The sequence below is a fragment of the Oryzias latipes genome, chromosome 9, assembly GCF_053564925.1.
Source record: "Oryzias latipes strain Hd-rR chromosome 9, Olatipes_Hd-rR_3.1".
Taxonomy (NCBI): domain Eukaryota; kingdom Metazoa; phylum Chordata; class Actinopteri; order Beloniformes; family Adrianichthyidae; genus Oryzias; species Oryzias latipes.
This window is the reverse complement of record NC_136245.1, coordinates 4,621,966-4,648,355: the sequence shown is the minus strand read 5'-3', so window position 1 is coordinate 4,648,355 and position 26,390 is coordinate 4,621,966. Positions and strand designations below refer to the sequence as shown.

Genomic DNA, 26,390 nt, shown 5'->3' with positions numbered 1-26,390 from the left:
GCTGCCAGCGGAGTGTGATGTTCCGCTCCTGAGTTTCAGCATCACAGCTACTTCCCCAGATATCTCTCTTCCCTTTTCATCCACGTGTTTGCAGTACTGGTATTTATTGGGGACGTGTTTGATGGCAACGTCCAAATGATCTGATTTGCGATAGCCAGCAAACACAGATCCGCAACCTCCTTCACCGAGTGGATGCAGTTCTACATATTTAGCCTCAAATCTAAGCTTTGGGTTGTCTTCTTCAGCTGGGTTTCCTCTGAATCTTTTGTCCAGCGGTTGTTCCAGATAGCTTGCTTTTCTCTTTCTGTTATGGTCAGGAATATAGAATGCAGATTCATCCTTTAGGGAAGGAAACTCAAGGTCCCTTCTTTTCTTTGTCGGTGTTGCAGATTCTTTGTCATAGTCAGAGATTTTCCTTTTGGCGCATCTTTGCTTGACTTTAGCATCATCTTGAAATTGAACAATGACTTTTAGTGGGTCACTGTGAAATGGAGGATTTTGATGTTTGCTTCCAAGGAAAGCGACTTTCCTAAGAAAACTGCCCTGATTTTGAAACATGGTTTTCAAAAAGCTTTAACACTGAGAAGAGAAGAATATCAGTCTTTAAAAAGACTACGAAGGTCTTCCTCTTTCAGTGAAGGCTCAGGGGAGTCAACCTGACTTGGGTTAGCACGTGTATAAGTGGATTAGGTTGGCAGTGACATCATAAAGCAGTTGGTGACATCAGGTTGGCATAGTCATCAATGATGTCATAAAGCAGTAGGTGACATCAATGTGTCTTGACTTGGGGCTATATGTCGTGTTGCCTAGCAACATGACTGTAAGGCATTATTAAAGGGCCTTTATGATGCCCTAGAATCATTATGTCATGTTGCTAGGCAACAGAGCTTTTTTTTTAGGACAGAATAGGAAAGATACAACCAGTTACACAATTCATCGGTGTACCTTTAAACAAATTAACAAACCTAATTTACATAAGAAAAATTGAAAGTAATGAAGACACAATTTTATATGAGATTTGAATTATTACATATAAAAATGTGTAATTACATGACGTTACAAAACCCTTTAACTAACATGAATAACAAACCCTAATATTATGTGAAAACAATAAGTTTGCTCCTGGGGAAAAAGTGATTTTTTTTTAACTCCACCCAAATACCTGCAAATGAAAAAAAAACCTTCATGACATCATTAAATCTGCTAATGGGAACAGTTTTGAAATATGGTTTGCTTTTGAACTGGGAGTCATTAAAAAATGAAAAATGAAACTCTGCCATTGGGAATTATTAGTTATTTTTGCAGCTCAGACTTCCCTCCTCCTTCCGCCCACTTCTTCCAGCACCTCTGGGGAGACCCCAGGGTGTTCTTAGGTCAGCCGACAGACATAGTCTCTTCAGCGTGACCTTGGTCTTCCCTGGGACCTCCACCCAGTGGAACATGCGTGGAACAATCCCCAGCGAGAAGTCCAAGAGGCGTCTGGACCAGATGCTTGAGTCACCTCAACAGGCTCCTCTTGACGTGGAGGACCAGTGGCTCTACTCCGAGGTCTCTCCAGGTGACCGAGCTTCTCACCCAATCTCTGAAGGAGGACCTGGAAAACTCCCATCCAGCCAGCTTCTTAACCAAAGAACCAAAGGTAGGACCCCTTCTTGGTCCACATGAATCACATGTTAATTCTCAACTAAAATATATTCTAACATCCAACTGTGTTCTTTTTGAAACTCAATCAGGTTTCAGGGCCACAGTGCAATCACAGCTGCAGTGTCTGCAACAAATGACATCATCAGTGCCTTGGCCACAAACCTGCTCTACTGTGTGTCTCCTCTGCTTTCCCCTTTTCTGATCAGGTGCTGATATAGTGAAGAAAAGCTTTGTAAGTTTCTCTCTGTTGTGGAGAACTCAGCATTTCAGCTGTTTAGCATCAGTAGAAAACCTTTTCCCTGCTGGAATTCAGCTGCTCAGACCTGCTGCTAATCCCAGAAATGTTGACATGAGGAACCATTTCAAGGGAAATAAAGAGGCTTTCCTACAAAATCAAATCTAGAACTAAGAAGAAATTGTCTGTTAAACTAAAACTTCTTTAGATGTTGTATAAAGTTTATTAAAGCACAACAACAACGGTTGGCTAGGATGAACAAAAAATAATATAATAGTTAAAATATTGAAGTTTCTGAAAAATAATCAAGAGTTTGTGACGGTGACGTTTTTATTGTGTCTGTTTTTGGTGCAGCTGAACGACCTTGAGAAGAAAAAGAGAAGGAGCATTAATGGGAACGTACCAAGCTTGTACTGGAGCTCAGCTGAACATTTGAGGAGGTCTTTGGAGACCTGTGTGACGAACTGGGTCCATCACATCTTCCTACAGGATTTCCTGTGAAGTCCTCCTTGTTTGATGAAGAACACTGAGTTGGAGGAGAGGCAGAGGAGGCAGTGGAGAGACTTCTTGGAGGAGAGTCTGAAGAGGAGCTCAGTCCAAACTTTGGAACCGGGCCAGTCGGTGTCTTTGGAACAGAGTTGATGGTCTCCTCTGGGTTCTCTGATGTTCCAGGAATTGGAATTCTCCTCACAGCAAGTATTGGATTGTCAGGATCGCTCGGGTTGGGAAGCAAAAGAGATTTCCAAGTGTAGCGCTGCTCTGTCTGAACATAAAGAATACATCACTGTTGTCACTTCCTGGTGTCTGTGCAATCATGGATCATACAATTTTTTATATACGGGGTGGAATCGTTGTGTTCTACGGGGTTGAGGCGTTACTCAGGGACAAAACAACAATTATTTTACTAACAACTTAATATTAATATTAAAACATAAAAATCATTGCCATCCAAGAAGTATCAACATTTTTTTTGGTTCATGTAAAAATTATTGACTTTTTATGATAAAATTGGTTGGTATTTGCAATGTAAACTTTTATTTAATTCATGACAAGATTGATGGTGTTGTTCGAAAACAAATATTTCTAAATAAAACACACAACTTAAATATCTTTTTTAAAGAAGTATTTAAATTTGCCTTTTATTGTATATATTAAGCTGTTTGAATATAAAGCTTGATGACCAGTTATATTAAACACAGGAGCTTGAAGCAACTGTTCCATTTTCGTGGAAGGACTCAGGAACATTTGGCTTCTCCACACATTTTCTGCTTTCTTTGGTAGAAATGTTGACATCTGAAGTCCCAAAACTTTAGTCATTCATTTACCTTTTGGCACCTTTGTTTCATTAAAACTTCCTTTGGGCAGTTAAATCCAGAAATAGATTTCTAATCTGTCAAGAAACTTAGATGGAAAAAGACAAAACATCTTTAGTGTGTGTGCTTTCATGCTGTAAAGCTTCGCAGTATTGTTTTTTTTTAATACAATTTACATTTAAAGTAATGCCCATTTAAATAAAGAGAAGTCTGACTAGAGAGAGGCTGTCGGGGCGCGTGCATGCGTGCGTGTCTCGCGCATGCAAATCTGTCAATCAGCGTCACCGCGTTCAGGTGTGCAGCTTCAAGCAGATCCCGGAAGTCCCGCTCGCCGCTGATTTGACCCGTTTGTCCGCTTCATTCCGGGATTCAGACGTGGGGAAGAGGAGCTGCCGCTGAGGTGAAGCTGTGAGACGAACGTTGAGCTCGTGCGATGAAGAGGAGGACAGGTGAGAGCAAAGGAGTCTACGCGCGCCCCCATCAATCATCTGTACTACACTAAGACACGCGCCTTAGGTGTAAATATGAGCATTAGTTAAATAAAGGAATTTTCACTGAGAGGAATTAAGAGTGCGCATGTCTGGAAAAACCCTGCAGCCACAAAAGGCTGAAGAGTTTTTCTAAGAATGAAATAAATGCTAACCAAGTGGTTTAAGTCTATAAGGAGGACTGGCTTCACCTGTGCTGATGTTATATTTTGTGGTAGTTTGCATAGTTCAAACCTCTTTCACACGCACGCGCGCACATTAACACGTGCATATGATTATAGAAAATATTAATGTCAGTATTTTTCCTCCTGCAAATCCCCTTCTGCTGGCTGTACTCTCCCATTCAAAGTTCTAGCTGTCTGTTCTTTTATAGAGGCAAAGCGCAGTCAAAGTGGAAGTTAACATTTCTTCTTTTCTGTCAGATTCCGAATATTAAGAACCCCCCCCACCCCCAACTCTGAAATTAGGCTAAATCTCAAGATTTTTAAGTATTTATTCTGAGAGCGTTGTGAGAATTAAAAAATTTAACTTGTTTTTCTAATTTTTTGAAAAACTTTTTTTTTATAGATATGATTCTGCCATTCTTTTTAGACAAAATTATTATTTTTTTAAAGTGTGTACTGAGACATAACTTCTGCTGAACGGCAGGAGCCCATCAGAAATGTGAGTTGTGGGGTGTGTTGGTTTGTGTGGAGCAGGGGGTCTACGACCTTCACCCCTCAAAGAGCCATTTGGATCAGTTTCCCACTGGAAGCTGCAACACCCTTTGGAAAGGCTGCTGTTTCCAGTGAACAGCATCATTTCACTGGTTTTTAACGGTACAGCATGAACTGTCTTCAGAGAAGGTCCTGGCTCGTATGATGCCCTGGGTGAAACAAAACGTCATTTATTTTATGGTATTCTTAAGCATGAAACTAATCCTTTGTTTTATGGGAAGCCAGTGTAAGTTTTGGAGAGTAGGTGTGAAAAAAAAAAATTGGTGAGCAATTTTGGAGCTTAGATCCAGATTCCAGCTCAGACCAGGAAACAAAGATGTTCGTGGATCTGTTTGTCTGTAAGTGGATGCATCAGAATGGAGGGGAGCAGGAAGCTTGTGGCCCCTCAGCTGTAACTACAAGCTTTATTTTAATGACATTTTTTTTTGCATGCCCTGATTCACCACAATTTGAACAAAGAAATCCTCAAATGCAGTTTAAGTCTTATGTGCCTCAAAAAAATGCCCCAAGGACATGTTAAACACACATTTTTCATTTGGGTGGTTCTTTAAAGTGAGCGGCAGCTCCTCTTCCTCACGTCTGAATCCCATAATGAAGCGGACAATAAATAAAGGATGACGGGTTTCATCCATCATTCTTTCATCTGGATCTCAGTGATCAGCTGATGCAATTTCTCCATACAGGGGCACAAACTTTGGTTGGTGGTGTTTCAGGAAGTGATGGAACCAGCTGCTGCTCACTGTGAAATATTCTTTTGCAGCTGACGGGCTGGTGCGCTCTTCACCTCCACTCCCCTTCTCAGAAATTCCCGCAGCACCTCCTAGGGATGCAAGAGTCTCTTGCAAGCGTCCTGAGTTGTCTGAGTTTTTGTGATGAAGTGGAGGAGTCACATGACTTTTACCAAGACAACGGGCGCAACCAGCAAGCAATATGGCAGTCGATGTGTGTTTCTTCATCAAAATACTCTGGTGCTCGGCTGCAGTTGTCAGGGACAAACTGCATGACAGTGTTGATGTTTCTCTTTGCCCGTTCTTCCTCCCAGGAAATTTCCATAGCTCTTCGCCATCCTGGTCTACATTCATCCAAACACCAACGCCGCCACAGCGACTGAGCACATCAACTGCTTTAATCAAACTACAGCCGTTATCTCCAAATGCCCCCAGGCTCATCATAGGGGATGTTAATCAACCATCCTGCTGCCTCCAGCACACACCAGTCATTAGGGGAGGTCATCAGAAGCTTCAGCTGACTGAGGAAAGCATCCAAGCCTCCAAAGGCTGTTTGAATCAAACTGACTTGTAGCAGGGGGGGGGTTGTTTTGCGCCAATGGTCCCACCCACAACTGAGTATTTCTTTATTCAAATTGTTCTGAATCAAGAGCTGGAAAAAGATGGTATAAATTACGCCGAAAATAAGCCGGGCGCACCACAGCTCCCTACTTCCCTTGAGGGGGGTGTTTGCTCTACGCCACCTGCCCCAAACTATACAGTGAATTTCTGATTTTAGCTACTGTCTCTCTGGAGAAACTGTCATAGAAAACACAGGTTTTTTGGTTTGGGCTTACATCAACATAATCATAATCAAAGGACCACTGGAAACGATTTGAAAATGGATCTAAAGATGATCAGCAGTAGGACTCCAATGAGCAGCTGGACATGGGTTTCATCACATATGTCCATAGTTCTATCAAAATCTGTCTATCTTTCCAAATGACCAGCCTTGATCACCAAAGCACAAATATAAATTCTCAACAAGAACAGGATTTTCTTTATCGGCTCAGAATCTGAATTCAGAGAAGATGACACTGACCTTAAACTGCAAAGCTGCAGTGGACAACTGAGGCAGAAAAACGAGAGGCTTAAAACCCCGGTAATACAGCTGCCAGCAGCCCAGAGTCATTCAGGTAGACGGTAGCAGCACCACATCCTTTCTTGATGACCAACATCTTTTTAGACTCGGACAACACCATCCAACTCCAGGAGATGTGAAGCCCTGTAAATCTTTCAAAATGTGAATATGCAATCATATTCTACCTCTAACTCCTTCAGAATAGTCTTTTCTCTTTTATAGTCTTTTGTTCTTGAATGTTTTGCTCTGGTTTTGCTCCTTTACATCACCTGCTGCTCTGTGCTATTTAAATTGTCTCCAGGGGACTATTATTTCTTTGAAGTGAATTGAACAGTTTATCTCTAGGATGTGTCATTCTGGATCTGTGATGAGACATGAAGACTTCTGGAAATCACTGAGTGTTTTCTCTGCATGTAACGTGATGGAGCTCAGAGCTCCTCTTAAACAACAAACAGCCCTGCGTGAGTGGAGGCATTGACCATTGTTTTGCAGAAAGCACAAAGGGACACTGAGCTGTATGGAAAAACTTGGTTGAACTCCTTTGAAATAATTTCATATGAACCGGTTTACATAACCCCAAGCCTTTAAATGCAAGGCTGTAGTTGGTCGTATTTTGGTGCATCAGGAGTCTGTAAAGTTAAACATTTAATTGGCTCAAAAGCTTTTTAAAGAGTGGACTCTGAAGCTGATTTGATGAGCTTTAGGGGTTTGTAGTGTGTGTGTGTTGCAGAAGCTGTCAAATTTTAGCAAACTGTTCCTGCAGTAGAGCAGAATTTGCATCATATTTTCCTGCGTAAATACAACGGCTGATGCAAATGTCTGAGCTGATGCTCTTAGTAGATTATGAAATGTATTCAGATGATTACCGAGAAGCTTGACAGTGTCCATTTGTGAGCACACCTGTTGATGTGGAAAATGCGTTGATCTGGCTATCATTTACCTTATGGTCTACAAATAGAAACACCAGATTGCTGGATGTGAGTTCTGTTGAACGCCCAAAACTGTTTGGACGCTGCATGAAGCTCTCTGGGTTTCAGCTCTAAGCGGCTTCGTCTACATCAGTTGTTTTTCACTTTTAAGGCTGGAAAAACCAACTTTGAATGGTTGTTCTGTAAACGTAAGTGTCATTTTCTCTTTTTCAAACAGCTTTTGAAATTGCCTAGATTCTCTTTACTGAACAGTTTGATGTGAAATTATTATTATTTATTTTTTTTAGAAGTTACTTTTATAAGTATTTAGTGTATGCGGGGTCGGTGGGAAAGGTGGGCTAGATTTTTATTATAATATTGACTTTTTGTCTTAAATGTTGGAGCATTGGTTTGCGCAAGGCATGTAAAGCGCTTTTTTATAGTTTGATTTGATTCAGAACCTAACATGTTCAAAATGCTCCTAATCAATCAGGTTTAATCTCAAAGATCCAGAATTTATTCTAATTCTTCAAAGGTTTCCACTAATATTTTTGAAGCTCTTGTTTGGCGTTAAGCTGATTTGACACATTTCCTGGTAAAGTTATTGCATTTGATGGTTTTCAGAGGACCTTATTGCGTTTCTGTGACATTTCCATTTAGTAAAGATGCAATGTTGTTTTATTCCAGGAGATATTTTTAGAACTAGACTTAAAAATTTGGGCATTTTTACGATATAAAAATATGTTTATAAAAAAGTTTAAATGGAAAGATGACTTGGAGATATTGATGCTTTTATCAAACTGAAGCTTACCATGTGACAGAGAATCGACGAGGCTTTTGCCAGTGAATTGAAGGTAGCTGCACTAAAATCAATTACTTGCAGGCATGTTGGACTCCAGCAGGGATGCCCTTTGTCACCGGGTCTGTTCATAGTTTTTATGGACAGAATTTCTAGGCGCAGCCAGGGGCTGGAGGGGGGCTGGTTTGGGGGCCACAGGTTTCCTCTCTGCCCTTTGCAGATTATGTTGTCCTGTTGGCTCAATCGAACCAGGACCTCCAGCGGGCTTTGGGGTGGTTTGCGGCACAGTGTCAAGCGGTTGGGATGAGGGTCTGCGCCGCTAAATCTGAGGCCATGGTTCTCGACAGAAGAAAGGTCCACCTCTCGGTGGGTGGAGGAGTTTAAATATCTTGGGGTCTTGTTCACAAGTGAGCGAAGAGCCGCGCGTAAGATTTACAGGAGGATCTGGCCCTGTACCTTTCCCCTTGTGACCGGTACAGGGACAGGTACAAGAGAGAGTTGAGCCAGAAAGCAAAGCTCTCAATTTACCAGTCAATCTTCCTTCAAATACTCACGTATGGCCATGAGCTCTGGGTCATGACCGAAAGAACAGGGTCCCGAATACAAGCGGCTGAAATGAGCTTCCTCCGTAGGGTGGCTGGGGGCTCCCTTAGAGATGGGGTGAAAAGCTCTGGTTACCTGCGGAGAGAGCTTGGAGTAGAACTGCTTCTCCTCCACATTCAGAAGAGCCAGTTACAGTGGCTCAGGCATCTAGTCAAGATGCATCCTGGACGGCCGCCTCCCTCTGGAGGTGTTCCGGGCATGTCCTACTGGAAGGAGGCCCCGGGGAAGACCTAGGACTTTCTGGAGAGACTACACCTCTCAGCTGGCCTGCGAACGCCTCAGGGTCCCCCCAGAGGAGCTGTAGGGAGAGGCCAGCTTTTTATTTTACTTATTTTATTTTTACTTTTTTACTTTTTATTACACTAATGTTTTAAACTTGATTCACTATGTATTATCATCTCAAAATTATATCACATTTGAAGAAAGCACAACCGAGACTATTGTCTCGTAACATTCCTTCAGCATCCTCCCCTTTCATCTTTGTGTGTGCTGGTGTATGTGCTCTGGGAAATGTCTGTGATAACCTCAGAGAGATCTGACACTTGAAGCTCTCTGACCTTCGAACATCTAGCCTGCAACAACCTGTGGGTGGGTTTTTCACACCACTGTCCATCGGGTGATCTTCTGAATATGCAAATGCAGGGTTTATATACCAAACCCATTTTCCAGTTTCCTTTGTTCGGAATTTGATGCAGCAACCCTGTTCATCTGTCTGTAACCCTTCGTACAAATTTGTGCCTCTTGTTTGGAGTGAAACTTCACTGAAGCTAAGTTTTGTCTCTGAGTCATTATTCATTCATTTCTGTGTGCAGGAAACTGATGGAACGAACCAACCTAATTTACCTATCTCACAGTCCTGTTTAGAATCTCCAGTTTCCGCACAAGTATGATTTCTTGATTGTGGTTGGTTAATTACATTTTCATATAAAGAGGCACAACTAGACGAGACAAACCAACTACAGCAAGCTAACTGGGAAAAAAGTGTGAAAAATTGACAAATCAACAACAATTAATTCAATTCAATTTAACGTTACTAAAATAGTTAAAGGAATGTCAGGCCGAATGGTTTTCCCTCACACATTTCCACCTCACTAAATGTCTCTTTGTCAAAAGTTTGGACATCCCTGCACTAAAGGAAACATGGTGTAAAGATTTCAAAGCAGCTTTCTTGTTTCTGTGACAAGCATTCATTTGAAAGGTTTCTGCAACAGTAAAAGAAAACATGTTTGCAGAAGTTGTGACATAACATGCAAACGAAGGACTAAAGTCAGTTTTCATGGTTGTAAACGTTATTGTGTTTGTGCAGAAAAACATCTATGCTGTTGATGAAATGCTGTTTCCAGTTATTAGTATTTGAGATGAGGAAATCTGATTTTCTGGAGATTCGTTTGTTTTCCAGCTGCTCAAACATCAGAAGTGAACACAGCATCATAAAGTAGACAGAAGAGTAATGCCTTAGTCCAAAATCAGCGTCTACTGAGTCGTGTTGACGAGCTTCTTTCTTTCTTCCCACAGACTAACATTGAATGCAGAATTGTGATGCTTCAGTTTGACCTCCACCTGATGCCTGAGGCTCCTTCTCACTGCTGAAAGTTTGGCACCATCTTCACTTGTTTGTCCCCTCAGAGTTCCAGCTCCTCCCTCATGAATCCTTACTCGGAAACAAACCAGGACTTTTCTCGAAGTGAGGACAAAGATGCTCTGAGCTCAATTTGCTGTTCAATTCCTGATTCCAACCCGTCGGTGCCCACTTCTCCTCTCCCCCAAATCTACACGGGTGAATCTTTTCCCCCAGCTTCACAGCGTCTGTCAGTCTCAGACCTGACCTGGCTGGACCAAAATGTCCAACCTCCGAGTTCATCTTTGCCCCTTCCAGCATTCACTCCTGCATCTACTCCTTCATGGGGTCTGACCCAGGACTCCCGGTCTCCTCCCATAGCAAACCCTTACTTCTCTTTTGACGACAACCCGCCCCACAAAGTCTCTGTGGATGTCCAGACTCCAGACCTGCACCCCTCTCCTCTCCCGTCTCAGTTCTCCGAGGAGTGTCCGGATCTGGAGTGCTCGATCTGCTTCAGCCAGTTCAACAACGTCTTCCGTTGCCCAAAGATGCTCCACTGCAAGCACACTTTCTGCCTGGAGTGCCTGGCACGCATCAACGTCAAGTCTGCAGAGCCCAATGCGATTCAGTGCCCGCTGTGCCGCGGACTCACGACCCTGCCAACCCTGGGCCTCCCAAAACTGGCCACGGACTCGGACGTGCTGTCCTACCTGCCAGCCGCCATGCAGAGGGTTTACAGCATCCGCTTCATCCGGAACAAAGGCAAGCTGCAGGTCAAGAGGTGAGATTCAACACTCTGGTGGGATCTGTAAATCTGCAAGCAGACTTCTTTTGCCTTTTCAAAGTAGTCTTGATAATGCTGTACAGAAGTTTTAAAAATGTTCAGGATTTTTTAATTATTTCATTCTAAAACTGATGTAAGATCAGTTCAAATGCATCATAGCTGCTGGGTTGTAAGGGATCAGTCCAAAAAAAAAAACCTGGGCTGATGCTATAAACATTTTTTTTTTAAATTGTTTTTATGTCCTCCAGCTTTTATTTACTTTAACTCCAAGATGAACTAAAACAAGTCTGGACCAAAACAGGAAAAGAAATTGACAGAAGAGTAGAAAGAGGCCTGAGGCTTATTTTATTCTACTTTACCATTAAAAGTAAAACTGCAAATAAACCGGAAATGAACAAATTACATTTTTTTATTAATTTTATTGCCCTGTCAGTTTTTTTCTTGTATGAACTGACGGCTGTTCTCCTGTTCAGGGCAACTGAAAGATCCCGGCAGAGGAGTCGCGCTTCGGTGATGTCTCTGGGCCCAACCAACCGCACGCTGAACGTAGGACTTCCCAGCTCAACCACGCAGGGCGGCGAGGCCCACAACATGGATGGAATGGTGCTGTGGATGACGGGACGGCCGGCGTGTCGAGCCTTCCTTATGAGCTGTGTGGTGATCACTGTCCTTGTTCTCACAGCCGCTATCATTTACCTTTTGTCCTACAAAAAGTAACACCATGTTTCACATTCACCTGTTGGATCTTTTTCCGTAGCTTTTACACCCATAAATTCTAGAGACTTGTTTTTTTTCTAAGCCGCTGTGATGAGAACCTTAAGAAATGGTGGAAGAAAAAATTTCGTTTAAAAAGATTTTATGATAAATAAGTGCCAGACTCCCTACAGATGTTGTGGCTGAACAGGATCTGTAGGCAGCAAAGGGGAACAAAAGTCAAACAGGACTGTCGGCATGAAAAAGGGATCATTGATTCTGTGAGGAAGTGATGCATGAGCCGAAGCCATGAAACCAGGCTGCAGGTCAGTGTGTTGCTGAAGGGGAACAAGCAGCAGCTCGCTCTTTGATTTCTGCTCTGATACAATGACGCTCAGGTTTTCATTTTTGTGTACAGGTTGTTGAACTGGCCAACAGTCAGACCCTTCCTCCTCTAAGCACTTTAAATCGTAGTTTTTAAACTTGTTACTACTATGTTGGAGCTGCAGCACTGTTCTTCTAAACAAATGCTGACGGCTCCATGGAAATGAGCCGGGCTGCAGCAGGTCTGCTGCCTGGTTCGGAGAGGGGAGCGGTCTTCTGTGGAGACGGGTACAAAAAGTTCAGTTTACCTGCTAAGGTCTGGTTTTATTCACGTTTGCAGCATGTTACATTAGTATGGAGTGAACTGGGTTAATGTGGTCCCAGCAGTTTCTAGGTTTTTTCTTCTGAACATCGTCTCTTGTTTATAGAGCAGTTTGTCAGTGAGGCCAACACTGGACTGAAGAAACAACAACTGTATAGATTCACAGAGAGGGGAATCTGGCCTTATGCCTCTGCTGCCTCTGCCTGCAAACATCTGCTTTAGTTTGGTCAGAAAGCGTTGTAGCATCAGATGATCATGATCCTCTCTTTAGACTCCGAAGGACTGAGACAAGTTTTCCATAAAAGAAATGTTTGTAAATCAAGACTGAATCCCGAAGCAGCTTTTTGTCCTAAAACCTAGTGTGTCAGTTTGGCTTCAGCATCCAGTTTAGTTTGACTCTACGCTGAAGCCCTTTGTCTTTGTTCTGTGTCTTTTAGGCTTCTCCCTGTTTTACTTTGCAATGTAAAATAAATGACTTTTATGTATTTATAACAATTTTAAGCAAATGTTGCACCTTTTCATATGTATTAAACTTAAATAAATTTCTACGAGAATCCAATCTTTTGTTTCTTATTACAAAAAGTAAAGTTTTCAGATTTGACTTTGATATCTGCACCCTTAGACGTGCAGAGATTACTGGTGTGGCGTGACCTTTCAGGGGAGGACTGCAGATATGTTACCTGTACAGCGACAAAACTGAAATCTGCAGCTTTGACCCTCCTGTTTGGGTCAAATCTAAACTGATTTACAACTTAAAACACTCATAAATGCTGTTTCATCTCTGACTGCCTCTATTATTTAATATCAATGAACTTGAGCATAAGTGATGAGCGTTTTTTCCTTGAATTTGGAGTGTATTAATTAGCCTTGTTGCGTTCTTGGTCAAAAGTGGCCGCCATAGGAAATGAAGGAATATCCAGTCTTTGGAGGTCATTTACACAAAACATCCCGCCAACTCACTCACTTACTTTTATCCATCTATCCATCCATCCATCCGTTGTCTAAACCTGTTCTATCCCGTTTGGGGTCATGGGGTTGCTGGGACCTGTCCTGGTTTCTGTTGGGCGAAGGCGGGATGCACCCTGGACAGGTAGCCAGCCTGCTAATCACTCCCACACAGGGATTAGTGACACTTGGGTGACATAATTCATGGGTTCACTCAGGTGTCTGTTAGGTGAACCTTTCTCTTTCTCAGGTCATCCACACCTTTCAGACTCATTGACATCATCTTCACACAGATCCCACATATATAGTAGTCAATTCCCAGTGTTTTCTGTTTAATGAATGATTCAAGTCCAAGACGTAAATAAAAAAACATAAGATGAAGAAAAAAACCCAGTTTTTGCTTCCTCAACGTGAAGGAAGGTCAGCTCTTGATACAGTAATTGCAAAAAAACATTTTCATGGTTAACACTTCAACTTTTTTCTGCCTTTATGATGAGCTTCATCCAGTCTGGGTCTTTGGGTAAGACCATTTGTGCTACCGTCTATGAAGCCACAAGGAGTCTCTAGTCTGGGTCCCTCTGTACCGGTCCCCAGCCCCCATGAGAATAAGTGAAAGCTGATTCGCTGTGCCCACTCACACACACACAAACACACACACACGCTGCTCTGAGCTGCATCAGCATATCCAGCCTCCGCTTCTTTCCTGGCACTGTTGGCTTCTGGGAATGTGATCCTCTAAAATGAGTTCACTGAGGACGTGCACGACGGAAAAATTAAATGATGTATTTCTAGCAATCATGCAGACCAGATGATGCCCTAAAAAGTTTAATCAGAAAAGTGAAGATGGAATTACTTTTGAAATGTGGTTTTGTTTTGATGACAACTTTGTTCTTTTTAAGGAAAATCTAAAAAATGTTTCTTTTCTTTTTTTGATGGTTCAGGCTGACCTGCTAACCTTTTTCCATTTATGCCAATTGTTTTTTTCAGTCTTCAATGTAAAGAAAAATAATCTAGCAGCACATTTAAACCAGTTAAAAAATCTTTGTTTTAATAAATGTAAAAGTAAGCAATTTAAAAACAATTTAAACAAGTTAAATAATTTAAACGTTTGTCCATTTAACCTTAAAATAACTACTAATCAATTGGACTTTAAAGAAGAGATGTTGAAATACAGAGGAATTGTATGTCACCTTTGAAGGCATTGCCATAATTTAATATTTATAATAATTTCATAAACACTGTACAATACTGTACTAAACTATACTACACCACATTCCACTATTTAACAATATACGTATACTGCCCCACACTAAACTATACTATGCTATACTAGACTAAACTATACGACTCGACACGACACAACACGAAACTTTCTAAACTGAGAACATTGATTCTAAGCGTTTTTTATGCTGATGATACCTAGTTTATTAAAAAGTTTGCTGGTGAAGTATTTGGTGGTTTTTACCCCCAGATTCATTTAGGAGTCTGTGTATCAGACAAAAACTACCCTTTAACCCTTGTTCTATCTTAGGTGACCCCCCCTTACATTGACGTGTTCTCCCTACCATGACAAAGGTGGATAAAGGTGGAAAGATTTCATGTAATCCATGGACACCAGTGAAGATCACAAATCATTGAAGAAAATGAACCTGCATGCCTAGATTTCTGCAGTACTGTTTTGTTACCAGGAGGGTGCAATCTTGTCTTTGCTAACTAGCAGTTTTGCAGCCGTCTGTCTCTGCTACTTAGTCACTGCAGGCATACAGACACAAAATAACTTGCATTTTTACTCAAAATGAGCTGAGAAAAAGAAAGCATTCAACCCAAAAATTATTAAACAATACAAAATTCTATATTATTTAGTTTTTCCTAAATATTTAGTGCTGTAAAAGAATTTCTGCTGCATTTCTGTGCTTATGACACACCACTGTTGTTCTGTGCATTCATAAAAATGGAACGAGTTAAATGAATGAAGCAGATGCTGGCTCTGAACGGGAAGCAGCTGCAGGCTGCAGCTTTGTTTGGATACATTTTTTTAGTCATTTAACTTGATTTGTATAACTCCCTCATTGTGTTTGCAGGTTCGAAGGAAGCCTCTCCTAAAGCCTTTGCACAAAAAAAGCTCCCCTAGAATTTGCTATGGCCAAAGCTGAAAAAGAGGAGGATTACTGGGACTCAATACCCTGGAGTGATGAGACAAAGATGTCAGTTTTTGGAACTTATGGTTTTAAAAGTATATGGCGTCTCAAAGGTTTGGATTTCAAAGAAAAATGCGTGGTGCCTACAGTAAAACATGGTGGTGGTCATGAGCCGGACCAGTCTAAATCTGCCGTTAAAGCGTCTGTTGGGATTAAATCTGCTCCCACAGTTTACTTGGTGTTTGGACACCTGCATCCGTGAGAAGTTTGTTGATGGTAATTGAGCTGCAAGGTTTCTTAGATGGGGTGAAGAAAGGACAGGAGCAAGCTGGGTTGGAGGCAAACACCTCATTGAATCTGCAGATTTCTGATTTAATTAGGAATGAATTCCACTTATAAATCTGTTTTTACATTTCAGGGACTCATCCATGATCCTCTGTGATCATTTGCCGGTAACACCTTGGCTTTGAGTATAATGTGGAATTTGCAAGAGCTGCTGAGTCAGGAATCTTTACCCAGAGTAAGGATGTAAGTTGATGTTGCCATGGTAATCTGCAGTAGAGACCCCAGCAAATATTTTTCCCTAACTTGCAACCAGTGGAGCTCAACTTCTCTGTACTGCTCCAAAGTTCCCTTTTTTTTCAGATGTCAAAGTAGGAAAGAACAGATATTATAATAATTCTGAATTGATATAAACCCTTTTTAAAACCATTATTAATAAAATATTGAAACAATTCAAAGAAATAATTAATACTTAAATCTAAATGTGACACCTGGATACATTATAATACAAAACAATTTAAAGGTTTAGATTTGATTAGTTGTGTTGCTATGATGATGTATTTGAAACTGGTTAATAGAAAACCTACAGATAATAAATAAACTGTTTTACTATTATTTGCCTAACACACATAGTCACAGGAACAAACTACTTAGGTTCATAGCTGTCAAGAAGGAACAGCCCACATGTAAAAATAATTATCCAGGTGTTTCATATATCATGCTGAAGGGAATTAAGCCAAATTCATCTAGGATGTTAAATAAAAAATAAAAAAAAGAGTTTGATGAGCAGATGTTTATAGACACAGACCGAGCAGAATAATGCAAGGACAGCAAGTAAATTTATCAAAAAACGTTTACATTTATTTTTCAAAATGTGTAGTTGGACAATGATGGGACCTTCAAAGAGGTCAAAGTAACAAAAGTAACTCAGGTTTTATAGCTTCAGCTTAACAGAGGACAACTGAACAGACAAACAAACTAATTTAAACTGACCTACTGGATTGAAAACTCAAGGGAACCTATATAATGGCTGATCAGACCAACAAGACACACAAGGGGGAACTTAAAATGACTAAGGGGCTGGGGTTGTTCTCCTGGGGCGGGGCCCAACGTTGGGCCCTACTGGCGCGGTGGGGGGCTGCTCTCCTGGTTGGGCTGGAGCTTGTACTCTCTGTCCCCCAGTGTCTCCCCGCTCTCTGGCTTTGGGGGCCCCTCAGGCGGTCCTGCTGGCCCTGGCCTGGGTGGCGGATGTGCTGCCGTGCGGTTGTCGTGCGTGCGCGTGTGTGTGTGTTTGTGGGGGGTTGTTGGGAGGGTCCTGGCTGCTGCTGCTGCTGCCGTGGCGGGGGTCATGGTGTGGGGATGACTGGGCACTCTCCCTCCTTTTTTTTACATTCCATCATCCACTTTAGAAGAACATAAAGATCCACTCGAGAACAGGTGCTATCTCACCTCTTAACAAATAGTTTGAGTGATTAAATGAAATATTTCACATGGGTCGGTCCGAATGCACAAGTATACGTGTGAACATCAGTTGTATGGTGTACATGTTGACGTATTTTGTATGTGGGCATTTTTGGAACCCACAGGTATGTTTGTGGCATTTCGGTGTGTGGACAGGTCCCACCCCCTTTTGGATTTATAGTACTTATAAACCTGACTGTAATGATTTTAAACATCCAGCAACTTGTTGCCCTTATGCTGCTTTACGGTTCTACCCCCCCCCCCCCCCCTCCTCTTTAATCACCCTCCTACCCCACCGGGCATCCCTCTTTCTTCTTTTCTCCTTTATTTTTTCGTCCGGTCCAACAAAAAACTGTTACAGATATGAGTAAGATGAATAAAGTTTAGCCTAAATTACAAAAAGGGGTTTATTTAAATATACACCTAGTGTGTCACATGTTTCATAACCCCTATTGTAACAGTAAAATCTGTCCAACACAAGAGGCTTTCAGCTTTCATAAGTCTGCTCAGCTGTTGGACAGGACAAGTTAAAAAAAATAATAATAAAATGACTAAGATACAATAGAGCAAAAAAAAAAAAATGATGTCCATCCTGCGGTAAATTAACATACACAAATGAATTAAACTGAGGAACATCAAAATAGAAACTAAAGTAAAGCAATACAAAAAGAGTTTCTTCTCCCCCCAGCGATGTTTCAGTCCAATTAGCTGCCTGCTGAATATAAAGCCTCTGCTGACTGGCATGCTTCCTTGTGTTAGGCTCCAAGTGGAACAGGGACATCTTGGCATACAAGGAGCATTTGAAATCAAAGATTGAAAAACAGGCGCATGATATCTGATGCATCACTCCCGACTCTTCTCCTGGACACGCCGTCAAAGGACGAGCGGTAAACGCCCAAGTCGAACAGAAACAGTCTTATGCATCTTCATGGACTTGTCTCTAGTACGTGTTCTGTATTCTCAGTTTGACATTCGGTCTATCCTGCTCTCTGATTGGCTGATTCTCCTGGAGCATCTTTATTTTTGAATGCATTCCGTTGTGTTGTCCTAAAAGACAACAAGACAAAGCATAGCGTTAAATGAATGAAGCAAATTATAATAAAGTAAACCGAAATGTGTTAATAAATGTGTGTTCAACCAAACATGTGTTTATGTTATGTTTGCAAAATAAGACATCTTCAAAAGTTTATGCAAAATGTGGAGTGAACAATTAAATGTAAGGTGTGGTGCAGGAAGTTACTGCCCTGATGGGGTGGCAGCGTAGGCCGCCATCACACACAGAAATTGCCAAAGAACAAACATTGTCTTAGTGAAACCGTGATAAAAGTCAGTGTGAGTCCATGCCTGGTCATTTTTGACTCTTATACCATTACATTGAGTCAGTCCTGTGGTGTTTATTCTATAAACGGGTGTGACATGCAGAAACATGCATACGTTCTTTCAGTGGTATGATTTCAGGATCAGGAAACTCTGTCATTTCAGCTCTAAGTAAGCAGTTTCATGAGGGGCAGACGGTGTGAGGGCCAGTGTGCTACGCTCTGTCCTTTTGCACATTTCCATGCATGTTCACTAAACCCACATTTAATCAGCATGAATGACTTCTCCGTGGCAATGACTTCTGTTTTGTCATGCATCACACAGAGTGTGTCATAACACCCCTTCACTGCTATTCTTGCAGATTTATATGCGCCTGTTACGGCGCTCATCCCCCAGTTTTTTGTAAACACTCCACAGTGGATGAGCAGCAAAAAGTGCAATTCTCATCCCTCCCTTCTTTCCTCTTCTTCTTTTCCGTCCAGTCCTACAAAACAGGGAGACAAATGTAACCAATCTGAATGAAGTTTTGCCTAAATTACAAGAGGGGTTTATACAAATATACACCTGGTGTGTTAGAAGATCCAGAACCCCCCGTTGTAACAGGAAAATATGTCCAACACAAGCGGCCTTCAGCTCTTCTCTGTGTGCTCAGCGGTTGACCAGGAAATGTTAGAAAAATGGAAAAAAAAGGAGATTCTTTCCTCTTCAAACAGAAATCCTAGACATATCATTTATTTGTATTATTCCGGTCCCTCTGTGCAACCCAACCCCATCTTTTAGTTGCAAATTTGATGCAAACCAGGAGGGAAATCTTCCTTTTCCTCGAAAGATCAGGGGAGGCGGTTGCAGAAGGGAACAATTTGACGTTTAACAATGTGTGTGCATGGTTGTTGTGTGTCTCCACCGTTGCAGTGACATGGCGACCCGCTTCCTGCCTGCAATGATGTCTGTGGTTGTTGATGATCTCACCTTCACTGTGGAACAGAAGCCTCCCAATGAAGAGAGGAGCTTGCTAACGTACCCCACAGGCCTGCCAGATGCATTTAGCAGGTTTGTTAGGAGGAAGTGTTGAAAAGCTCATTTTGACTCTTTAGAATCAGAAACAAGTGGAGATGGACCCATATTTTGTTTGTTTGTTTGTTCTTCATGGTTCGATACCAATTTATGTTGGTCAAAAAGGCTGATAACCAATATTTGGAACCAATTTGCATTAAAAGTTAGCATACTGGCAATAAAAATTCAGAATGATACAAACACCTATAATTAACTTAATTATATTTAAAAAAAACAAGTAAGTAAAAAGCAAATAAATATCTCCTTGGAGTGCAGGATCAGGAGCATTTTTTACATAACCAGTTTCCTGAAAATCTCGAATGTAAAAAAGTAAAAATTTATTAACATAAGTTACTGTACTTTAAACACTATATAGTGGGGCAAAAAGTATTTAGTCAGCCAATTATGCAAGTTTTCCCACTTAAAAAGATGAAAGAGGGCAGTAATTTTCATCATAGGTATAGACTTTTCGATTTTTGCAAAAAAGATAATGATGATATCAAATCAACCATAATAAAGTATTTTCAAAATGGTTTGTCCATCCTCCTTCCTTCAATAGTCTAGGCAGGGTCCAGGTCCTACTGGAAGGTGATGGTTTGATTGTCAGCAGAGTCACTGCATTCGGAGGTTGAATTTTCTCCCTGTGCATGTGTGGCTTTTGAATGATGTGAAATTTAAAAAATGATATCCTGAGGCTGTAATGTTTGATAATCTGCTGTATTTATTGAGCTATGGTAGCAAATCGATTTCAGCATTGTGGGATCAAAAATGGTTCTACTCTAGTCTATTCTAAACAACCACAGCTATAAGCTTATAACAGCAGTCTGGGGCCCTTTTGGACTTTTTAGTTCTACTTAACAATTTATTTATACATTTTTGCCAACAGATCAAAGCCCATTAATAGGTGAATTCACTAAGATTTTGATGCATCTGCTTGTAGACGACTAGATCCACGTACGTCTTTGTTTTCCTTGTCCAAGCCTGAGTCTGGCTCCAAACTGCAAGGTTGGATAGGATGCAATTTTGATGGCTACTTTTGTTGCACCGGTAAAGTTAGGTTGGGGGTGTGAGGGGCTGCAAGCTACTGGGAGTCTAAATAAATGTTTTTCAGGCAGTGGGGGTGGTCCTAAACTTATGAACTCTTGCCACTCTGCAGAAACTATTTACAAGAAAACAAAACCGTTTTTAAAATTTTGGCTAAAAACATAATAATAATCATAATTAAAAGACCACTGGGAATTATTTGAAAATAGATCACATGATGATCAGAGTGAACCTTTACAGTGTTGTTGCAGCTAAACAAAGCATCTCAACTGTAACAGCTTCCTGTTGTTTCATTAAAAAAGTCACATTTAGCTAAAGTTCATGGCAGAGATTCCTGACATCACTTGTTCATAAACGGAAAGTAGATTTAAAACCAAAATGACTTGGAGCACAGCAGAAAATGAAGGGATGGACTCCCAAAGGTATAGCAAAGTGATTTTGCTTTCTTTTCTTGCAGACTTGGAGAACATCTCTTCTCAGTTGGCATCTTCTAAAGCTCAGATAGTTGTGCAGCATTAGGTTCCCTCTGAGGATTTGATGGTACGTGGCTCCGCCCATCCTCCCATCCACACGGTGAAGTAACCCTGTGCAAGTTTCCTTGTGCAGTTCCACAATCCCATCCTTTAAATCCACTGAAAGCTCTTTAGTCTTTCCATGTTGGAGAGTTTGGAGCCGGATTCTGTGGACAGGTGTCTTTTCTACAGGTGACTAGTTCATACAGGTGTCTTCAATTCAGGTGACAGGTTGATTAGGAGAGTCTACTAGTCTGTGTGAACCAGAACTCTCAATGGTTATTAGGGGATCAAATGCTTATTTTCCTTATGCAACAGGTTTACAGAACCTGAAGCTTTCAAATGGAAGGCTGCAGTTGGTCGTATTTTTGTGCATCAGGAGTCTGTAAAGTTAAATGTTTAATTGGCTCAAAAGCTTTTCAAAGAGTGGACTCTGAAGCGGAATGATTGATGAGCTTTGGGTGTTTGAAGCGTTTGTTGGTGAAACTGTCAAATTTCACCAAACTGTTCCTGCAGCAGAGCAGAATTTGCATCATATTTTCCTGCATAAATATAACGGCTGAGCCACTTCATCTCCATCAGTTGTTTCTTTTTTAAGGCTGGAAAAACAATCTTTAAGGTGAAAATATTGAAGTTGATCAGCATGGTTGTTCTGTAAATGTAAGTGTGGTTTTCTCCTTTTCAAAGCGCTTTAGAAATTGCCTAGATTCTGTTTACTGAACAGTTTGATGTGAAATTAAATTTAAACTTACTTTTATAAGTATTCATTGTGTGTGGGTTCGGTGGGAAAGGTGGGCTAGGTTTTTATTATAATGTTTATGTTTTTTTTGTTTTAAATGTTAAAGGGCTTTGACTTGCGCAAAGCATGAGAAACACTTTTTTTATAAATAAAATTTGATTTGATTCAGAACCTAGCATGTTCAAAATGCTCCTAATCAATCTGGTTTAATCTCAAATATCCAGAATTTATTCTGATCCTTCAAAGTGGTTATCATTGATGGTTCACAAGGTTTCCACTGGTATTTTTGAAGCATTTTTGAAATTTGTCATAAGTTTGGACATCCCTGCACTAAAGGAAACATGGTGTAAATTTTTCAAAGCAGCTTTCTTGTTTCTGTGACATGCATTCATTTGAAAGGTTTTTGTAACAGTAAAAGAAAACATGTTTGCAGAAGTTGTGACATAACATACAAACGAAGGCTTAATGTCAGTTTTCATGGTTGCAGACCTTATTGTGTTTATGCCAAAAAACATCTATGCTGTTGATGAAATGCTGTTTCCAGTTATTAGTATTTGAGATGAGGAAATGGGATTTTCTGGAGATTCATTTGTTTTCCAGCTGCTCAAACATCAGAAGTGAACACAGCATCATAAAGTAGACAGAAAAGTGATGCCTTAGTCCAAAATCAGCTTCTACTGAGTCGTGTTGATGAGCTTCTTTCTTTCCTCCCACAGACTAACATTGAATGCAGAATTGTGATGCTTCAGTTTGACCTCTACCTGATGCCTGAGGCTCCTTCTCACTGCTGAAAGTTTGGCACCATCTTCACTTGTTTGTCCCCTCAGAGTTCCAGCTCCTCCCTCATGTTCGAAATAGATGATGATTATGATGATGACTGTTTTTCACCTGAGTACGATGATGATCTGAACACAGATTTCTATTCATCTTCTCCTTATCAACAGTATGAGCCCCAGTATCAGCCCCAGTATCAGCCCCAGTATCAGCCCCAGTATGATCCCCAGTATGATCCCCAGTATGAGCCCTCGCCGGACCAAAATGTCCAACCTCCGAGTTCATCTTTGCCCCTTCCAGGATTCACTCCTATACAATTGGATCCGAACCAGGACTCATACTCTTCTCAGGACGACCCGCCCGGCTCTGATGATGGCCAGACTTCAGAACAGGCCACGGACTCTGATGCACCGACCAAGCGGCCGGCCGGCAGGCGGAGGAACCCCAACAACCGCGTCATCCAAAACAAAGGCAAACCGCAGGTCAAGAGGTGAGGCTTTTCAAAGTGGTCTTGATAATACTGACCAGAAGTTTTTGCCATTTCCGACTTTTACTTCTCCTTTATGCTAACATTTTTTGTGTTATTTAACTCTAAAACTGATGTAAGATCAGTTCAAATGTATAATGACACCCGGGTTGTTTTTGTCCTCCAGCTTTTGTTTACTTTAATTCCAAGATGCACTAAAACAAGAGTCTGGACCAAAACAGGAAAATAAATGATCAGGAAGTAAAAAGAGGCCTACGGCTTATTTTAGTTTTCTACTTTAGAATCAAAAGTAGAACTGCAAATAAACCAGAAATTAACAAAAAAAAATTTTTTGTTAGTTTTATTAGTTTTGTTGCCCTGTCTTTTTTTTTAAATGTATGATTCTTCTGAACTGACGGCTCGTTCTCCTGTTCAGGGCCGCTGAACGTTCCTGGCAGCAGGGTCCCACTTATGTGACTGCTATTGGCCCAGCCTACCACACACAGAACGTAGGAATTCCCAGCTCAACGACGCAAGCTGGCGAGGCACATAGCACGGACAGAATAGTGCTGTGGCTGACGCGCCGCCCAGCAGGACGAGCCTTCCTCATGAGCTGTGTGGTGATCACTGTCATTGTTGTCACACTTGCTATAATTTTTGCTACCAAAGGTTAGTGAAGATAAATTTGGTTTAAAATGATTTTATGATAAATGAGTGCCAGACTACCTACAGATGTGGCTGAACAGGATCTGTAGGCAGCAAAGGGGAACAGAAGTCAAACAGAACTGTCAGCATGAAAAAGGGATCATTGATTCTGTGAGGAAGTGATGCATGAGCCGAAGCCATGAAACCAGGCTGCAGCTCAGTGTGTTGCTGAATGGGAACAAACAGCAGCTCGCTCTTGGATTTCTGCTCTGTGTTACGGCTGTGGCCGTAATATTGTTTTGTTTGTACTTTTGGAGCGGTTTTCTGTCTCCTTTTTTTCTTTTTCTTCGTTGCAATCGGAGGTTCCGTCTTTCCTTCTCTTCCCCTCCTATATTTTTTTTCATATCGGAGCCCAAGTTATTCTGAGACCCTGATTGGCTGGGTACGTCCAGCTCGGGTTTAAATACTGACACATCATCTGTTGGAACCCCCCCCCCCCCTCCATCTGGCAGCAGAAGAGCTTTACATTGATTGATATTGTTTGAGGCTTTGGTCCTTGTATTTTGGTGGTTTTTGTGTGGTTGGTGAGTTTTTTTTCCTGTAAAACCTTCCCAGCCAGGTTTCAGCCTGGGCTTGTTCGTGAGAGTTTTTGAGTTGTTGGAGTATTTATTTTGTTCCTTTTACCTTTATATTACAAACTTTTACAAGCACATAGACATGGGTGTAACATAAATTGGGGGCTTTTCCGGGATTTAACCTGTTTTTTTTGTGTGTGTGTGTGACATTTGGAAGCTAATTTACTTCATATTTTAATATTTGGCTTTGGGTTTTGCTTATTTGTTTGTCTAACTTTTTTTTGCAGTTTGGTTGGACAGTTTTATTGTGAGAGTAAATGATAATGGCTTTTGACTTAAATGATTGTATTCTGGCTCCATGTTTTGAGAAGTTCGATGTGTGCACCAAAGCTGACCTACTAACAGTTGTCCGTCACTGGGATTTTTACATAACCTGTAACTGTCGTAAACAGGAGAGAAGGGACATTTGTTTAGGCAGTTGGTGAAACAGGGTGTGGTCCTGCAAATGTGTCCCTGTTGCCTCCTGTCGCTGCTACACAGCAGTTTGATGTAAGTAAGCACATTGCACTCGTTTCAGCCTTAAGAGAAACTGAAGTTGATTCATATTTTAATGCGTTTCAGCGCTTCCCTGCTACTTTGAGATGGCCAAAGTGTGTAGAGTTTGCTGTTAACAGTAAAAAACTCATGGGAAAAGCACAAGAGGTGTGCTCCACATTATCAATAAACTAAAACCACTGGTTCCGGAAGCTTACCGCCAGAAATTTCGTGCCTGCAGAAAAGCTGTCAACCAAATGCAGTTTGATTGTGAGAAAAGCGTTCTGTTTGACAGGTGGTGCGCTGCATGCAAGGCAGATGACTTTGCTCAACTTCATGAATTAGTTTTACTTGAGTAGTTTCAGTCCTGCCTCCATGCAGGGGCGGTTTTGACACAAATGGCGCCCTAGGTGAGCCACACCAGTAGCACCCCTCTGTACCCCCCAATTACGACCCAGAAATGTACAATTGCTTATTATGGTTTACTTTATTGTTCAAATATGGAATATGGCAAAGTGGAATTAGAGGCTTGTATTCTTACAGCTTATAGGACTGTTATAAAAAATACTAAAGGTAACAATAAGTCTTACAAGGATAACATCATACATGTTTGCTTGAAGTTTCAAATGACCTCCATTATCAGATAAAAAAAAAACTATATACAAGTAGTGCAATTTAAAGCTTGAAACCCATTGAGATGACTATTGCTGTAATATTGGGCGATATAAATAAAACTGAATTAAAATGAATTGAAAATTCTTGCTGCTTACATTATGAACTTGGTCGAGTTCATTTAGTTTAGTTTAGTTTCTCTTAATAGAAACTAAAAATGTGCCCATCTTGCCTTAATACAGGTAAAGTCTTCTATCAAATCCTCATATGTTAGTTCCTCAGCTATGGTGTGGTTTATGCTTATAACTGCCAAACCAGAGAGCCGATCTTGAGCCTTGGATGAACTTAGGAACATTTTGATAAGCTTAAGCTTTTTTATCCGTACAGCTAATATTTTAAGTTTTCATGCAGTAGATATTATGTGGGCTTTTGTCATGTGAGGTGATCAAAGAACTGGCCTGCTTCCAGTCATTACATCCAGGGTTTGTTAAACTAATTTTCTTTTTAGAGATAAAGTTTGCATCAAAAAACACAAGAGCCTAATATTTTTTTCCAAGTACACCAACCATGTTCTTTTCATCTATTCTTCACCAACTAAAGTTTATTTTTTGAAGTACTGGTGATGGAAAAACAAATGTGGATGGCATCTCAATCGGTCCTCTGGAAACCAGATGTGTTCAATTCCTGTCAACATGGGTAAGGGCCAGTTAGCTGGGTCAGTTCTTTATCCACTGAAGCAACGGTAATGGATGGGGATTTTTTTGTGTTTGTAATCTTAAAAAAAAGGCACATATATTGTGAATAAATAAGTGTTTGTGGAATTTGTTGAAGCATTATGGATTGTCATTCATTTATTCATCTTCTTCTGTTTGTTCCCTTTCGGGGTCAAGGGGGTTCCGGAGCCTGTCCCGGCCACTTGTGGGCGAAGGCAGGGGACGCCCTGGACAGGTCGCCAGTCTATCGCAGGGTTGGATTGTCATTCAATTTATGAAATTATGTACACACTGTGACTAGGAAAATATGTACCATATCTACAACACTAGTAATTTAAAATG

General features: G+C 41.1%; 2 protein-coding genes and 1 long non-coding RNA gene across 5 annotated transcripts; all 3 read left to right on the top strand.

Moving 5' to 3' along the window:
- Nucleotides 1-1,334: 1,334 nt before the first annotated feature.
- Nucleotides 1,335-2,985, top strand: LOC144994499 (uncharacterized). The gene is made up of 3 exons (XR_013658063.1): nucleotides 1,335-1,639; nucleotides 1,734-1,876; nucleotides 2,234-2,985. It is a non-coding gene; the product is annotated as an uncharacterized LOC144994499 (long non-coding RNA).
- A 452-nt stretch (nucleotides 2,986-3,437) lies between these two features.
- LOC105354806 (uncharacterized) lies at nucleotides 3,438-12,797 on the top strand. 2 transcript variants are annotated; one of them, XM_011479660.4, is made up of 3 exons: nucleotides 3,438-3,641; nucleotides 10,070-10,896; nucleotides 11,373-12,797. In XM_011479660.4, the coding sequence occupies exons 2-3, from the start codon at nucleotides 10,199-10,201 to the stop codon at nucleotides 11,614-11,616; spliced, it is 942 nt and encodes a 313-aa protein (XP_011477962.2). In that variant the 5' UTR covers nucleotides 3,438-3,641; nucleotides 10,070-10,198; the 3' UTR covers nucleotides 11,617-12,797. The 2 variants fall into 2 exon arrangements, with proteins under 2 accessions (XP_011477962.2, XP_011477963.2); XM_011479661.4 differs by lacking the exon at nucleotides 3,438-3,641 and adding an exon at nucleotides 7,121-7,361.
- Nucleotides 12,798-21,055: 8,258 nt separating this feature from the next.
- Nucleotides 21,056-26,149, top strand: LOC110015560 (uncharacterized). 2 transcript variants are annotated; one of them, XM_078952465.1, is made up of 3 exons: nucleotides 21,056-21,182; nucleotides 22,446-22,993; nucleotides 23,406-26,149. In XM_078952465.1, exons 2-3 carry the CDS (start codon nucleotides 22,575-22,577, stop codon nucleotides 23,641-23,643), a joined length of 657 nt encoding a protein of 218 aa, XP_078808591.1. In that variant the 5' UTR covers nucleotides 21,056-21,182; nucleotides 22,446-22,574; the 3' UTR covers nucleotides 23,644-26,149. The 2 variants fall into 2 exon arrangements, with proteins under 2 accessions (XP_078808591.1, XP_078808590.1); XM_078952464.1 differs by lacking the exon at nucleotides 21,056-21,182 and adding an exon at nucleotides 21,299-21,650.
- Nucleotides 26,150-26,390: the final 241 nt, after the last annotated feature.